This window comes from Macaca mulatta, chromosome 5 (genome assembly GCF_049350105.2).
Source record: "Macaca mulatta isolate MMU2019108-1 chromosome 5, T2T-MMU8v2.0, whole genome shotgun sequence".
Classification (NCBI taxonomy): Eukaryota; Metazoa; Chordata; class Mammalia; order Primates; family Cercopithecidae; genus Macaca; species Macaca mulatta.
Window position 1 is genome coordinate 115689908 of NC_133410.1, and position 16999 is coordinate 115706906.

Here is a 16999-nt window from a genome sequence, read left to right on the forward strand (position 1 = left end):
GCCTTCCTTTGAGGCAGTGACAGAGCGACTGCTGAGCCTACGGTTCCCAAAGGACTCAGGTGAACCTGATTCACAGGAAAGGCGGGCTGTAGCTAGGGATGGAGACAGTACCCATGAGCAAGCAGCTCCACAGCTCGGTTCTCTTATCCCTTCTGAAGACATGCGGGGCCACTCACTGCTCCTGATAGTCCTCTACCTCCCACAGACCCCACCCACTACGACACGGAAAACTAGATTACGCAAATACCTGCCTCTGAGTCTGGGGACGCAGGCAAACACAAAGACAAGGGGGACGGAGCTTCTACACAGGGCCACAGCGCAGTCGCTGTGCCTGGTGCTGCCGCTACGACTTAGTGCACTAGACGCTGCATTTCAGGTGCTCCTACAAAAGAGACCGCTCCCGGAACGCCGGGAGCTCAGAGGCTGCCCTTCGCCCGCGAGCCGAGTCAGCTCAGGTTCCCTTCGCGGAACCCGGCAAGGACCGCGAGCCTGGCCTTGCCCAATCACAGATCCCAGCTATTTACCCTCCACCCTCCCCTCAGCCTGGCCTTTTCTTCTGCCCTCACAGCCACCGCGACCCAATACTGAGGAAAGACCCCGACTTGTGGCGTCCTGCCCCTTGCCCAAACTGGACTCGAAATGAAATATAGCGACAGACAAAGAGGTGCCGGGGGACGAGGGGGCGATTGGAAATCCTGGGTGAGGGAATGGAAGACGAGGAGCGTGGTGTGGAAGGTTAATGGGACTGAGCACAGGAAGAGGAAAAAAGAATTGACGATTGAATCTGTAGAAGACTCAGGCGTTCAGCAAGGACACCTCATTGGGTCCTTTCTCACTGCTAGAGTGCTCGGGTGGTTGTTCCTACATGCTTCCTGCTGTGGCTTTCTCGGAACCCCTGGCCACCGCTTCATGTGAGTGACGTCGTGGAGGGTCACTCACTCGGGGATCGCGGATTGCGATCGTAGGGGTCTTCCTTCTGTAACTTGCCTCCAGGAGAGAGGACCTGGCCTGCGGTTGCTAACGGGTAGTCCGTTCGCACCAGGACCAGCCCTGGCCTGAGGAAACAGGAAAGAGCTTGAGACCTTCTAAAGGAGCCACGTTTGAGAAATGGGATGCAGGGCTAAGTTAAGAATGCTATCGAAAAATATCGATCCCTAAGCGTATTTACTGTTATGTGAATGTGTGTGTCAAAGGACTTGGGTGCTTTGGGGGAGAGAAGGGTGAAGACGGGAATTTATTCATTCAGCGAATAGTTATTAAGCGCCCACTCTATTCCAGGCACCGTTCTCGGCATTAGGTGAAGAGCAGTGAACAAGACAGACAGAAATCTTTGTCTACTTGTAGCTCACATTTTAGTGAGGAAGGCACATACTAAGCAAAGTAATTAGAAACATGCTGTATTTTAGGTCGTGATAGTCCTGAAGAGAAATACAAAGCAGGGAAGAAGGTTATAGAGTGACACAGGAAGGTCTTGCTGAAAAGATAACTTTGAAGTAAAGGGCTGACAGAAGTGGGAGATGTAACCATGCGAATATCTTGGGGAAGTGCAGTCAGACAGAGGGACCAGCCATTGCAAAGGTCATGAAGCAGAAACCTGCTAGAATAGCAAGGAAGCCTGTAGGTCAGAGTTGAGTAAAGGGTTTAGTCCTTCACTGGAGATTAAATCAAGGCGAGCAAGTCATGAAGATCTTGAGGACATCTAACTTTTATTCTAAATGAAATAGGACTTTGGAGGGTTTTGAGCAGTAGAGTGATGGAATCTGACTTCCTTTTAAGAGGGTCACTCATAAAGGAAAATACACAAGAGGAGGGGGTGGTAGGAGAAAAGAGACCAATAAGGAGAGAGTGTTGCAATAATCCAGAGGAAGCATAATGGTGGTTTGACTATGGGTGGTAAAAAATGGCCAGTGATATTCTTGATGTACTTAATTTGGATATGTAAGAGTATTATAGATGACAGGGTTAATTTTATTTAATTAGACTTTGAAGGACACTTTAAAAAGGAATTCCAGTGTGAGTTTCAGAGTGGCAAACGCAAGTTAAAATCATGGCTTTGCTCTGTGATACTTGAAGGGATTCCGATAAGTCATGTAATTTTCCTGGATCTGTCTATAAAATGGAAATAATACCTGTCAAGATCACAAAGATTAGGGTATATTATAGGTATTTAATGACAAGGTATCTAATGGACCTAGTCTGCAAATCTGAACCAGGTAAAAGATGGCCTTATTGTGAGGTAAGAGGGTCATGGGAGGCCAAGGCATACTCCTTTTTAAATTTTATGGACTCTTTACCCAGGACCCCCTGTGTTCTCATCAGTAAGGGGAAAGCAGGCTCTCTGGTAAGGGAAACAAGAATAAATAGGAACTTTCATAAAAAAGCAATTTTAGATATTCTTTTTATAGGTTTTGGCAAAGGTTGATAAAAGGCCTATGGAATTACTGCTGGTTGCTGCACTTACATATTTTGAGTGTCTTGAGATGCATTGTTCTCAGTGTATTTAATTTTCTTCTTTAAATTCTGACTTTTGACACATATGATTTAAATCCTAGCAGGAATTTTCACCTAGTTCTAAAAGGTACCACATTGCTTAACACTATAATAGGGACGTTCTTTCAGTGTGGGGTATTTTATGTATACTGTAACATTCTTAGATATCCAGTAACTAGATTGTGTAGCAAATCAGGGAAAGAAGTTGGAAGGCAAGAAGAGGAATGAAGGAAGGAGAAGAAAGGAAAAAAATGATTAAAATTACTATAGTCTATCAATTCTGATATACACATTTTTCTCATATATACATCTCTGAAATAGGGATGATTTTTAAATTGTTGACATCTTTAAATCACTGTAGATGAATTGGCAGTTGTGAGATATTTGTCATTGCCCACACTTACACACACTTAGTCATAACTTAATCTTCTCATTATTTCAGTTGAGTTATATGTGCAGTGTTGGCATATAGTTGTTGAGTTTAATTTCCCTTTTAAAGATCATTTAGAAGATTATGATCAGCATTAGAATGAAAAGTTACTGTGTATGAGGGAAAACAAAAGGGTGATACAAGATAAAAATCCAGGGTTAAATGTAAAAGAAGTCTTTTAATAAATAATGTAGATATGTCTAAGTGATAAGAAAGCATTGGGTCAGTTGATTCAATAGTGTTTTTTTTTTCATACTGGTACATAAAATAATAGAGCTTCTTGGGATTGAAACCATTTTACAATTGATGGCATTTTAGATTTCTTGAAATATAGTATTTAAAGCTTCCAACAAAAATGTAAATTTTTACCTACTGTAATTTCGAAAGAGTGTAATTAGAGGTTTTGAGTAGAGACACTTTCAAATTTGTGTAGAGTTCCTATATAGCATAGGAATTCTAAAATTAAAAATCTGCTTGTAAAACTTTGATTTCAAAGTAGTAACTGACTTATGTTTGATTCCCAATGTTGTCATCGTAGGACAGAGATTTGGCTTTTGAAAAGAGATCGCAGGCAATGTAGGTGGGGTGGGGAGGACTCCTGAGGAAATTGCTGAGTGAACAAAAATGATCATGAAGATCTCAGAATCTCAAAAATCATCTTTTGTGTGTATATTTTAATGATTAATGTGTACTATAAATTCATGTACAGTATTTGAGATTCTGCATTAGAGGTATCATACGATGAATGGCTTTTTAGCATTGATGAAATATGATAATTAACATTGAGACGGACAAAATTAATGTGAAGGGGCAGAATGATTTAGATAATATGTTTCAAAAGCTTTTGGTATAAAAAATGCATTGTTACCATTTTAATTTAGTACAGGAAAAAGAAAAAGTCTTGATTCTCACCAATCAAACACAATTAACATACTTGGTCTACTGTTTTCTGTGCTTTTCTCTTCATAAATGTTTTATATTTTCAATTACTGTGCATGTAATTGTTATATCTATTTTAATCTCACAGTCTTGATTTTTTTTTAATTTTAGTCCAGAGACTTAAACCAGCATTTCCCAAAATGTTTTAGAGAATACTAGTTCAAACGAATGTTAATAGGTATTCCTGGGTTAGGATTCTGTCATGAAATATACTGGAAAATGCTTTGTAATTATATCCTTTAGAGAAATTATAGCTAGAGCATTAAAAGAGCTAACTGCAGCATCAGACAGACCTGAGTTTCAGTCCTCATTTACTAAGTATTATGTGAGGCAAATTAATTTTAATTCAAGTTTTCTTCTCTGTATAATGGAGATTATTACAATATTTGAAATTGACTTGTGTAAAGCATTTAGCCAGCCATAGTACATGTTCTACAAATATATGTAGTTGTTATTATCATCTGTGAGAAACCTTATACATATTAGCATATTAGAAACTCTGAGGATTTAAAATTTTGAAGGTTAACTTATATTCAGTGTAAAATTGAAAAATCACAGGGGAGTAATTGGCATAGAGTTTAATGAAATGAGTACTGGGTTGAATGGTAAAAGATTTGTTTGAGCTCTAAGCAGTATTGTTGTTAAACTATCGCTGTGCCCTAAGCATAACATTTTTTAAAACATGTCTTCAACTGTGTTTCCCCCATTTGTCTGAAAGCTTAGTTAGTTCAAAGAACATATTTATTTTTATTCTCTACTATAAACCCAGCACATGACACAAAATCAGCGAGTATAAAGTTCGGGTCATGAACTTATTTTAGGAACCTGGCAGGTAATATAAATAGCAGACAACAGGGAGTAGTAAAGTGTCTGTCTGTCTTACTTAAAGACATTCACATCAGTTATTTCCAACACTGTTAGCCCTGGAAAAGAAAGATATCCCTGAACTTTGTCAGGCTAGTTTGTGATCCCTAGAAAAGATTAGCGGTTAAGACCAAACCCTGAAGAACATCATCTTTAATGGGACAGATAAAGAAAAAGGAGCCCTGAAAGGAGGTGACAAGGAAGTAGGAGGTGAAATCAGGTACAAGTAATTTTATAAATTAAGAAAATGAAGTATAGAAAATTTAGATAATTTTACCAAGGTCCCACAGCCTAAGTATATGATTGACCCAAAGCTTATTTATAAACACTCTGAAAAAAACCTATGTTCCTTTGCCAGTGCTAGTGATCATTATTTGCATGTTACTAGAAAACATTAAACATAAACGTATGCACCCAACTTATATTTTTTAAAAATTTAAGTGATAATTAATCAACAAGTATTAGAAAACCTGTTTCCAGAGCTTCTGTTCTAAAGACAACAAATGGCTTTTAGCATTTGAGAAAAGTTCTGTTAAGACACAGACATAACTAGAAGTGAAATATTTTTAGATTTCACGAGATGAGACATTTTTAATGTTGGCATCATGAATAATATTTCCAGATAACCAGTTATGTAGGACTGGAGAATTAGAGGCTGGGCACCAGCGCAGTGGCTCACACCTGTAATCCCAGCACCTTGGGAAGTCGAGGCGGGCAGATCAGTTGAGGGAGGTCAGGATTTTGAGACTAGCCTGGCCACGTGATGAAACCCCATCTCTACTAAAAATTCAAAAATTAGCCAGGTGGCAGGTATCTGTAATCCCGGCTATTTGGGAGGCTAAGGCAGGAGAATAACTTGAACCCAGGAGGCGGAGGTTGCAGCGAGCCAAGATCATGGCACTGTACTCCAGCCTGGGTGAGAAACAAGACTCTGTCTCAAAAAAAAAAGTTTTATCACTTCTTTTTCTCACATTGTTTCCTCTTAGTAGTTGTATATGTGTGTTTAGTGTTTAGTTCATTTGTATATCTGTATTTTGAAACATGATATTCTCTTTCCTAAACTTATGCTTGTTCTTCAATATGTATTGTAAGGTCATATTTTGTGTAACTCATTATTCCAATTATATTTTGTAAGTAGTTAACAAATTTATCCACTCAGTAAAATTGTATTTTTTTCTCTTAGGCTGGATTTATTATCTCTATTTTCCAAATTACTGTTAGTCCTAGCAGATTTTTTAAATGTTTTTGTATGAGTCAGAACATGAGTTTCAGCAACTTGGTGGGTATTTACTTTTGAAGTGACTGTCTAGAACTGTTGGCTTATTTATGAGCATTATTCTATACGGACTATTATTTTAACAGTTTAGAAAAATACCGACCAAAAAAGCACAAAAATTCTAATGAAGATGCCACCTTTTAAACTCTGCCATTTTTACCAAAATGAACACAGAATACCATATTGTTACTTAAACGTTTGCAAAGCCAGAATTGTAGAGAAAATATCTTAATAGAAATGGATATATGAAGAAAGTTAAAGTAAAAAAAAAAACAAAACTGTGCTCTTCTGAATGTTGGTATCCTTAGTTACAGCATTTCTTTATTTTAATGTCTTTCTACTTTAGTCTAACGTAAGTAATGATGAAATATACTCAATAGGTGAAATATAGCTGTCACAAACATTATAGTATCTGATTAGGCAGAATTGGCAACTTTTACATCTCTAGTCAAGACATCTTTGATGAATAATACTGAAATGAATGTGAATTAGTGGTACATTTTAGAAAAATACATTTTGAAAAGATATAGCTCAAATCATCTTGTTCAAATTTCAAAATTAAGAAAAAAACTAGAAAACTAGTATCTTAACTGATATTTAAGTATAGACTAATGCTCAAAAATGAGCCAACAGGTCTAGACAGTCACCTCAAAAATAAATACCAGGCAGTTTATTGTGGCTTTTCAGAATATTTTTTATATAAGATTGATATTATATAATAATTTGAAATGTTCAAACAATCTGTTATTATGTGTCTTATCTAGTTTTTATTCAAAATTTCACCATTAATATTGAGTGCTGCTTCATTTATTTAAAGTGAAAATTATTTCAGCAATGCTTATATCATTGTTATACCTTGAATTATAAATTCTTGTTAAATCAGGTAGAAAAGAACAGTTCATAGTATTACTAACGATTAACTCTCTCCATTGTCAGTGTATTATTTTTTTTAGTATGTGGCAGTTTAAACTTTAACATGGTGAATTAATCTCAGAATGTTTATTGAATACATTTTTCTGTACCTTGATAGTATTTTTTTAATTTCTCTGAGTTTATTATAAAAATAAAATTCTAATTTTTAAAATAAAGACAATGGTATATGTTGACATTATATCTGAACAAGCATATGATTAATATTTTCTTAATTGTTGATTTTTTCTTTTAATATTTGTCTTTCCTAATTGACGTTTTTTTTCTTGAAAATTGTACCTACGTGAATACACAGTAGAAAGATCCAGTATATAGAAATATAAAAGGAATGAAATCAGCAACTCTTAACTTTGGAACAAAGGTGTAATTCTCATTAGCATAGTTAGGATTATTGGTATTCTTATCTCTTAGTGTACCTGAAGCTTTCTTTAAAACCTTTCAACCTTAAATGTGGCTAAATAACCTGTTTTCTGCATTTAGCAACAAACTATATTTCCTCTTCTAAATAGATTCAGGAATTATTCTACTTAGCATTTCTGCTATTTGTTTGGCTTGTTGCTCTCCATAGGAAATATATTTTTCTAACATATTTATCTATTACAGTAGAAAATGTTTTTCCTTTCAGACTGCTTTTTCATAATGTCCTATAGTATAAATTTATTCTTTTCACAGTGTAATTTATGACTTTTATTTTTTCATCTAGGATTTTCTGCCGTCTCTTGGCAAAAATGGCAAATAATGATGCTGTTCTGAAGAGACTGGAGCAGAAGGGTGCAGAGGCAGATCAAATCATTGAATATCTTAAGCAGCAAATTTCTCTACTTAAGGAGAAAGCAAGTAAGAAAATTTTAAATTTTTAAGGAGATACTTAAAATGAATTCATACATTGACGGAGAAATAATAATGTTTACCATATAAGTTATTTAAGTTTTACTTAGAAGTTTCTGTTATATGTGGAAAAATATCAGACCTGAACCTCTACCTTCAGGACTTCAGTTGGCTTTGGTTTTGTTTGTTTAAATGTATTTTATTCTCAATAGTCAATGTCAGAATAGAAATTTCAAAATCTTTTGCTGTCACTAGTAGAAATACTTTCCTACATTTTATAAGCTAATGGCTTACAAAAACCTGTATTTACTCTCCAGAAACGTTGTCAATTTTTTTTTCTAATTTTACCATACCACTTTATTTGTTTCTTTTTTAATAATGTTTCTCGAGATTTTAAAATTATTTTTCTTAAAATTCTTACTCTCTTTTTATTAATAAGATGAAGAGATTGGACATGGTCATTGCTTGTAGAATATAATATATGTTATAAATCGAATTTTGTCTTCTATAGGTGGCCATTTCGTAGCATCTTGACAAGCATTTTAGTTTTGCCAGTTCGAAAATCTTTCTACTTATTCTTCACCTTTATATTATTCTTTGGTAGCCTATGCTGGTAGTTTTTGGTCAAATTGCTCCCAATTTAGAATAAATGCTTTATAAAATCTCTGTTAATATCCTGTAAGGAAAACATTTCCTAGAAAAATAACCTACCTATATATAATTTTAAAACATATCTTAATCCTATATATAATAGAGAAGAGAAATAAAAAGAAAGGTATAAGTAGTAGTAACAATAATATGTATTTCAGTAAGTAATGCTTCAGCAGGATTATACCACTAAAGGCAGTGTAACAGGGTCACATGCCACATGATTCACATACAAGGAATCATCAAGAATGCAATAGGTACAATGCCAACTAGTATAGGTGTATAGTCAGACTGCCTTTGTGTGGGTATCTCAGATACCAGAAGCAGATAGTGATGTAGATGATTTATTCAAAATGATGAGTGATTGATTAGATAATACTTTGAATAAAACGAGGTACAGTCTACTCTTGATTTATGTGGTACTTGATTCATAGAAAATTTAGGGTATAATAAACATGCTTAAAAGTACTTTGTGTTTATACATAAAGAATAGTTAAAATCTAGGCTCAAATAATTGTTAATAGGATTTTTACCTATGCAAATTTATAATAGGCCACTAGAAAGTTCTGCAGAATGTGAAACAGTTCTTCATTTTGTAGGAGTATCCAGCATACTGCAGGACATCTGGCATTCTTGGCCTCTGCCCAATAAATGCCAGTACTAACAATCAAAAATAATCCTATAGATTTTCAAAATCCTACCTACAAAGCAGTACCAACCCCACTGAGAACCATTATTTTTCTCTCATATTTTTGTTGCCCCATTGCACACTTTTAACACATACATTATATTTTGAGCAAATCCTTGAGTTATTTCACTCATTGAATGTTTGATTAGCTTAATTCAGACTTTAGCAATATTCAGCTTCTTTTAAAAGGTAATGACTAAAAAGAAAGACATGAGAATAGTTTTTGTTGTGTGGTAACATCTCAGACTTTATAAAAAAATATATGTATAATTTAATATAATGCTTCTCTTTTTTTCAGTATCTGTTATTGACATTTTATTTTTTATTATTTTAAATATTTTTGAGACAGGGTCTTGCTCTATTACCCAGGATGGAGTACAGTGGCACTATCTCAGCTCACACTGCAGCCTCAACCTCCAAGGCTCAATCCATCCTCCCACCTCAGCCTCCTGAGTAGCTGGAACCACAGGAATGTACCACAACCCCCAGCTACTTTTTGTATTTGTTGTAGAGATGGGGTTTTGCCATGTTGCCCAGGCTGGTCTCAAACTACTGGGCTCAAGTGATCCTCTCGCCTCTGAAAGTGCTGGGATTATGGGATTACAGGCATAAGCCACTGCGCCTGGCCACATAGGCACTTTTGTGCCAGCTTCTTAAGTTATTTATCATTGCCCTTTATTATAGCTGCAGTGCTGAAAAGGTGTTAATTTGATCTTAGCTAGCATCTTAATAGGAGTTAGGAAAATTATTCATAAACAAAGTCTTTCTGTTTTACTCTTATTTCATATATTTTCTCTCCCTTTCTCACTCTCTTAAATATCATGTTGTTTTAATAAATACTAAACTGGCATAAAGGCACTGGCCAAACATTTGGTTACACTAGAGCTAGTATTATCCTAGCTCTAGTTATACTGGCTGTCTTCTTTTCAAATAGTATTCATACAAAACCTTTTTTAAAAAATATATTTTAACTAGATGTTCTTGATCCTAGTTTTGCAAGCAACTTTGAGGGAAGAGAAGAAACTTCGAGTTGAAAATGCTAAACTGAAGAAAGAAATTGAAGAACTGAAACAAGAGCTAATTCAGGCAGAAATTCAAAATGGAGGTAATTAAATATAGAAAGTGAGTAATCCAGAAGTTAAGAAGTTGGCCAGTCACACTAACAGTGAGGAAAGAAGTAAGAATCTATATCCAGGCAACTTGGACAACTTCATAACTTCGGAATGACTCAGATTTATCAATAAAATGGGGGCATGAATAGAACCTACTTCTTAAGAGTATGAGAATTACATGAGTTAATTCGTATAAAGCATTTTGAAAAGTGTTTGGGACCTAGTAAGTTCATAATACATGTTAGCTGTTGTTCTTATCTGCAGGTTTCTTAGTTTAGTAGTTATTAATTAAATGGCAATCATGCCTTTATTCTTTGATACCTCAATAATGGCTAAAATATGCTTAATTTTTTGGCAGCCATTTTATAGTCTCAGACAGTGGATATTTGATAGCCATATACAGTGAATTTTTCATTTAAAAAGAGTTTCTATTTATGGTTCACAATTTCATATTTTTTATCATATTTATTGGTTTAATATGAATGACATTATTTCATTTTCTGTCTCAGTGAAGCAAATACCATTTCCATCTGGTACTCTACTGCAAGCTAATTCTATGGTTTCTGAAAATGCGGTACAGTCTACACCAGTAACAGCTGTATCTTCTGGTACCAAAGAACAGATAAAAGGAGGAACAGGAGACGAAAAGAAAGCAAAAGAGAAAATTGAAAAAAAAGGTATTTTCGACCTTTAAGCATATTTAGCTCTTGACTGGATTATCAGAAAATGTCAAATTTTGATAATGATAATAATAATAGTATCAAAAATAAAGTTCAACTTTCATGAGCTAGGATAAAATTAGGAACAATATGGTATTGGAACATACAAGCTGGGTCCTAAGTGGTGTGTGAATATTGACCAGATTAACGGGGTAAACGTGGCATTTTAGGCAGAGGGACTGGCGTAAGTTAAAACATAAGACAGTAAACATTAAGTATAGAAACCCATATGTAGTTTGGTGTGGCTGAATTTTGGTATCTATTTGTGGCATGGTTTGAGAGAAGTCAGAGATAGGAAACTGGCTTAGGACCAGTTGTGAAGATAGGAAAAGAACATTCCACCAGTCAAAGCAGACTGTCTGAACTAAGATTTCTGACTTCCTTTCCCCAGATATGTCTAAAAAGATGCCTTTATAAATAATTATGAATATCTCTCATTATACTTAAACTTACTTTTTTTTTTTTTTGGAAAATATAACATGACAGAGGGATTTATGAACTAACCCAAGCCAGTTTAGCCTCTAAATCACTTGCCAGTTCCTTTGGCAAACATCAGTAACCTCTTAGTTAGAAGTAGGTAGGGGCTGTACAGCCTCTGCTATACAACTTCACCACTAGGTGGTATGATTATAATGAAAGCGAGTCGGACTAATTCTTCTAGTTTATAAAATATGTTAAGAAGTAGACACAAAACAACTATATAACCTGTTCTTGCAAACTTAGTGGAATCCATATTCTGTTCTCTAAGGAGGGTGCACTGTTCTGATTCAGGATTAATCAGTCTTCTAGTTAGAGAAGGCAACAAGGCTCTCCTTTGATGGAAGAGGGAGCACACAGGACCACACGAACAAATAGAGTTATAGGATTAGAACAGTTCTGTCCAATGCAACTTCCTGTGATAATGGAAATACTCTATATCTGCATTATCCAACACGGTAACCAATGACCACATGTGGTCATTAAAGATTTGAAATGTGGGTAATATGGCTAAACTGAATTTCTAATTAAAGTAATTTTAAATTGAAATTGAAATAACCTATGTGGCTGGCAGCTACCATATTAGACGATGCTGGTTATAGAGGGCTGTTCCATCCGTGTTTAGCTGCTAGTTAAGACTGCCAGATTCTGCTCATGCAAGGGCTGTGGTGCCCATATAATCTTTCCAGACTGCTACATATCTTTTTTCTTTTCTTTTTTTTTTTTTTTTGAGACGGACTCTTGCTCTGTCACCCAGGCTGGAGTACAGTGGCATAATCTCAGCTCACTTCAACCTTCACCTCCCGGGTTCAAGCAATTCTCTCTTAGCCTCTCGAGTAGCTGGGACTACAGGTGCATGCCACCACACCTGGCTAATTTTTGTATTTTTAATAGAGACAGGGGTTCACCATATTGGTCAGGCTGGTCTCGAACCCCTGATCTCGGTTGATCCACCTGCCTCAGCCTCCCAAAGTGCTGGGATTATAGGCGTGAGCCACCATGCCCAGCCAGACTGCCACATATCTTAATTGAGCATCACCCATTTGTCAGTGAAATATTTCCGAAATTCCCTATGATAATTAACAAATATCTTGGTATAGATTTTAATATTTGCAATCATTTCTAGAATGGGAATTCCTGATAAAAGTATTTCAAATGCCTAGGAAGTAGATTCGAGTTTTAAAATACATACAAATATAGATATATTGTTATAGTACAGTATTTTTTAAGTAAATGCATATACTTTATCACACAAAAATTAAGATTTTTGGTATATTCTGGTAATTTTATTGTACATATTTTTCTGTATAATTTGGATTTTTACCATTTAAAAAACTTTTGCTAATTTCTTTATGGAAAATGGAATTTTTTTAAAACTTGCTAATGAGATTAAAAATTGGCCAGTATTTTAAGTTAGTTCCATCCTCTCTTTGGTAAACTTATTGTTGTATGAATTATGAGTACCTTTACACAGAATCCTCCTTTCCTGCTTCATGCATAATTATTCTTCACTGAGTTTTTATATTTCTTTGTGTAGGTAATGTTTATCACATATTCATTATACGTATACATGTCTGTCTTCTTTAAAAGAGATTCTGAGTGCCTTGACAATATGGACTGCCCATCTTACTATTTCCGGTGTCATAGCACTCAGTAAATATATGTTGAAAGATTAAATAAATCTATACTTGAGAAAGAATGCTTCCGAGCTACAACAGCTCATCTTTATACTTTCGATTCAAAGGTAAATAAGGTTTTATTTTGGTTTTACTTTTTGGGGGCCAGAAAAGCTAATTGTAAACCTACAGAATATGAGTCCTCTTTGCAGGTTACAATTAACTCAGTAGCTAAAATAATCATGTGTTAGTAAGAGATACATTATCAGCAAATAAATAAAAATGTAATTATGAAAACATAATCAGAATAAAATATTCTTATCTGCTTAAATAGTGACTGTGGATAACCCTGAAATCCTAATACATCTTCAGGGAAATCTAAGAAATGGAGAAATTAATTATATACTTACAAGTTTATATAAGTGAGGAGAAAAATATTTTATCAGTGAAATTGTATTCCACTCTAGTTCATTCTGTCATTTGGGTACTGGTTGTGGTGTTCTTTCTAAGTAAAGTATTTATCACCTTCCAAAGAGTCGTAGTAAAAGTTTTTAGAGGTTTCTCTGTTGTCCTGTTTCAGGGAAAGGCAAACTTTTTCTGCCTAAAGCCTTTGTCACAACTACTCAACTTTGCCCCGTTGCAAAAGTACCCATATATGATATGTAAATGAATGAATATGGTTGTCTTCCAGTAAAACTCTATTTTTGAAAACAGGCAACAGGCTGGATTTGTCCCATGAGCCATAGTTTGCCAACCTCACACCATGTCTTCACGTAGAAATACAACAGAGAAATAGATAAAATAGGATTCAAGATTTTATGACTTGGATAATTTTTTTCTTTGTTATTATTTAAGTGAAGGTAGGAGATAAACGTTCTTTTGTTTTTTCCTTTTAAGCTCTTCAATATTGATACCATGGAGTTTTCATAGTGTTTTTTTGTTTGGTTTTATTTCTGATGTTTATCCATTCGTAAATACTTTTTAGGAGAGAAGAAGGAGAAAAAACAGCAATCAGTAGCTGGAAGTGCCGACTCTAAGCCAATAGATGTTTCCCGTCTGGATCTTCGAATTGGTTGCATCATAACTGCCAGAAAACACCCTGATGCAGATTCTTTGTATGTAGAAGAAGTAGATGTTGGAGAAATAGCCCCAAGGACAGTTGTCAGTGGCTTGGTGAATCATGTTCCTCTTGAACAGGTAATCTGTACAACTGAAATTCCTGTTGTGTACATTCAACATTTTCATTCTCTATTTCTTGATATCTTTCTATTATAATTTTGTGTACCATACAACATGTGCCAGTGTTAATTAGTTCAGTCAATTAGTTTGAATGTGGTTAATTCCACAAAAACATAAAACCACCAAAAACCTGTAAAACATCTGTAAATTAAGATATAATGCATAAGGATAGGAAGAAGAAAATATGTATTATTTTCTGTTTTTAAAATATTTTTACTTTTGTATTTTGCATAAAAAAACTATAGTTATATATATATTATATATGTAAAATCTAACAACAAAATACAAAACATCCCATTTTTAACAAATAGAAGAATACTATTAAAAATTACAAGTTCAATCTCCATGATCCCCTCTCCTCATTTTTCCTCAAGTATGAAAGTATTTTTTGGGTTTTAGAGAAATAAAACTTGTTCTCATACTTTTAGATTGGTGCTTTCTGGGTTTATAGTACATGATTTTAAAAAGCAAGGAATGATAAAATTCCATGATGAAACAGTGATAAAAATAATTATGATAACTGTTATGTTAGAAGTACTTAATAGATAAATTTTTTTCACATGCTATTTTATTTCTTACTGTATACAACTCTCAATAGTATCATCCCCATTTACAGATGACGTTTAGAAAAGTGAATCAACTTATATATCTCTATCTGTAGATATATATATACACAGTCGTTATATGTATATACACTCATTATATATATACACATATTCATTTTATATACACACACACACACACACACACACACTCTTATTCATCTCACTCTAAGGCCGATTATCTTTAATCCCTATACTGTTCAGCTTTACTGTTTACCATTCAAGGTGGAGTTAGTCATGAAGCTTCTAACTACAGGTACTGTGTAGTTTTTAGAGCCATACATATAACCAAGGTCATAAATTACAAACTGCTGGGCCAAGGAAAGAATGCAATCCCAAAAAGTTTCAGTTTATCTTTCATAGTATTTCATAAAATACTTACACATGGAATTTTACATGAAAATCCTGATGTCTTGTTTCTTAAATCAGAACTAAGCCCAACCCCCACCCTTCCCATCCCCCTGCTGTTTTCTTAAGGCAGAAATTGGTTAACACTTAGTAATGGATAGCACCTTTAGGTGGAAGTTAGACTCTTTAACACAGTTTCAACCATTCCATAGTTGAGGTGCAAGGTCAGTTGTGATTATTTGGTATTTATCTTTACTTTTCTGCTAGTGTTATACTTATGGAAGGTTAAGGAGAGACTCAGGTATCTTTTTTTACCATGTCTCAAAAAAGCAAGAGTGTTACTTGTTTTTTCTGTCTAGGGTTCCTTACTCATTTCCTTTACTTATTTGGTAGACAGTTGTATCAGAATTGCATCAAAATTGTAGTTTTGATCTCTGGCCTGGGCTTTTGTTTTGGCTCTCTAATTTCACCATTGCTGGAACACAGTATGGGTAATGGATCAATATTGACCTATCATCAAGAGTACAAGGAAGTGATTTCTTCTGCTTCCTACTTAACAAGCTCATTTCTTTTAGGTCTCCAATGATTAATTATCTGAGCCAGTGAAGTTTGGGTTTTAAGTGTTTCATAAAAGAAATTGTTAGGAAGTTAGAGTATCTCCACTTTTCCTTTCTTCTGGTGAGTTTAGCACCGGGAACTGTGCTTTTGTGTAACTTCAGAAAACAAACCATGACAGTTTATATAATATTATTCCCTATTTAAAATTTAATTCTTTATATAGTGAAATTAGAGCTGAGTATTTGGAATATGTGAAAAGTATTGATGGTATATTTTATGAAGGATAACCTTGCATGATAACCATTTTAAAAGCAAATTGATACTCCATGATGATACCCTTCAGAGCAGTGTTTTCTAACTGTTGCTCTTTTTTTCTTATAAGCTTTCAAACCTCCTCAACAAAAGTTTACTTTCTTCCTTTTTCTTTACTTTTGAATACCATATTTACTTTCTTGAAGAAATAAGTGGTTTTTAAAAAATCTAATAACAGTGGAAAGAATCAAAGACAATAATAGTTTTAAATGTCCTCTTTCTAGATGTCTTCTATAGTGATTTGAATCATCTACTTATTTCCTCTGTCCCATGGTGCTTCGGAGATATTGCAAAGAATATAGGTTTCAACATTAGGATAGTTCTGCCTTTGTTTATTGCTACTCTGCTGCTTCTTGGTTTTGTGAACTTGAACAAATCGCTGTGTTCATTCAATTATATTTATAGCTGCAAGTATTTATTAAGCACCTAAATAAAGGATACAGAAACAAATGAAAATACAGAGATATATAAACTTTTTTTTTTTTTTTTCTGAGACGGAGTCTCACTCTGTCAGCTAGGCTGGAATGCAGTGGGGCAATCTCAGCTCACTACAACCACTGCCTGCCTCCTGGATTCAAGCAATTCTCCTGCCTTAACCTGCCAAGTAGCCCACCATGCCCGGCTAATTTTTTGTATTTTTATTGGAGACAGGATTCCACTGTGTTGACCAGCCTGGTCTCGAACTCCTGACCTCAGATGATCCGCCTGCCTTGGCCTCCCAAAATGCTGGGATTACAGGTGTGAGCCACCACACCCAAGCAACAAACATATTTTTAAAAATAGCCCTGCCTTTATGAAGCTCACATTCATATAAGGGAGTCAGAAATATTACCGAGGCATAAGTAAATATTTAGTATGTTAAATAGTGATAAGTGCCAAGAGAAAAATCAAATAGGGAAAGAATCTAATAAGTATCGAAGCCA

General features: G+C 34.8%; 2 protein-coding genes across 14 annotated transcripts in view; one reads left to right on the top strand and one right to left on the bottom strand.

Moving 5' to 3' along the window:
- The window catches only part of TBCK (TBC1 domain containing kinase), a 235999-nt gene extending 235477 nt beyond the window's left edge, over positions 1-522 (bottom strand). For 7 of the 12 annotated variants that reach the window (XM_078002052.1, XM_015138914.3, XM_078002045.1 and 4 more), the window contains exon 1: positions 252-522. The gene's annotated coding sequence lies outside the window, so the exon portion shown is untranslated. Of the gene's footprint in view, positions 1-247 lie in introns of all 12 variants that reach the window. The other 5 variants (XM_078002053.1, XM_015138915.3, XM_078002046.1 and 2 more) reach the window with 1 other exon arrangement.
- Positions 320-16999, top strand: part of AIMP1 (aminoacyl tRNA synthetase complex interacting multifunctional protein 1) — a 29593-nt gene continuing 12913 nt past the window's right edge. The window contains exons 1-5 of one of the 2 annotated variants that reach the window (XM_078002068.1): positions 320-664; positions 7633-7766; positions 10085-10198; positions 10715-10882; positions 14003-14214. In XM_078002068.1, coding sequence (XP_077858194.1) covers positions 7658-7766; positions 10085-10198; positions 10715-10882; positions 14003-14214 — 603 coding nt within the window. In that variant the 5' untranslated portion in view covers positions 320-664; positions 7633-7657. Of the gene's footprint in view, positions 665-857; positions 912-7632; positions 7767-10084; positions 10199-10714; positions 10883-14002; positions 14215-16999 lie in introns of those variants that run through there. The other variant, XM_015138918.3, reaches the window with a different exon arrangement.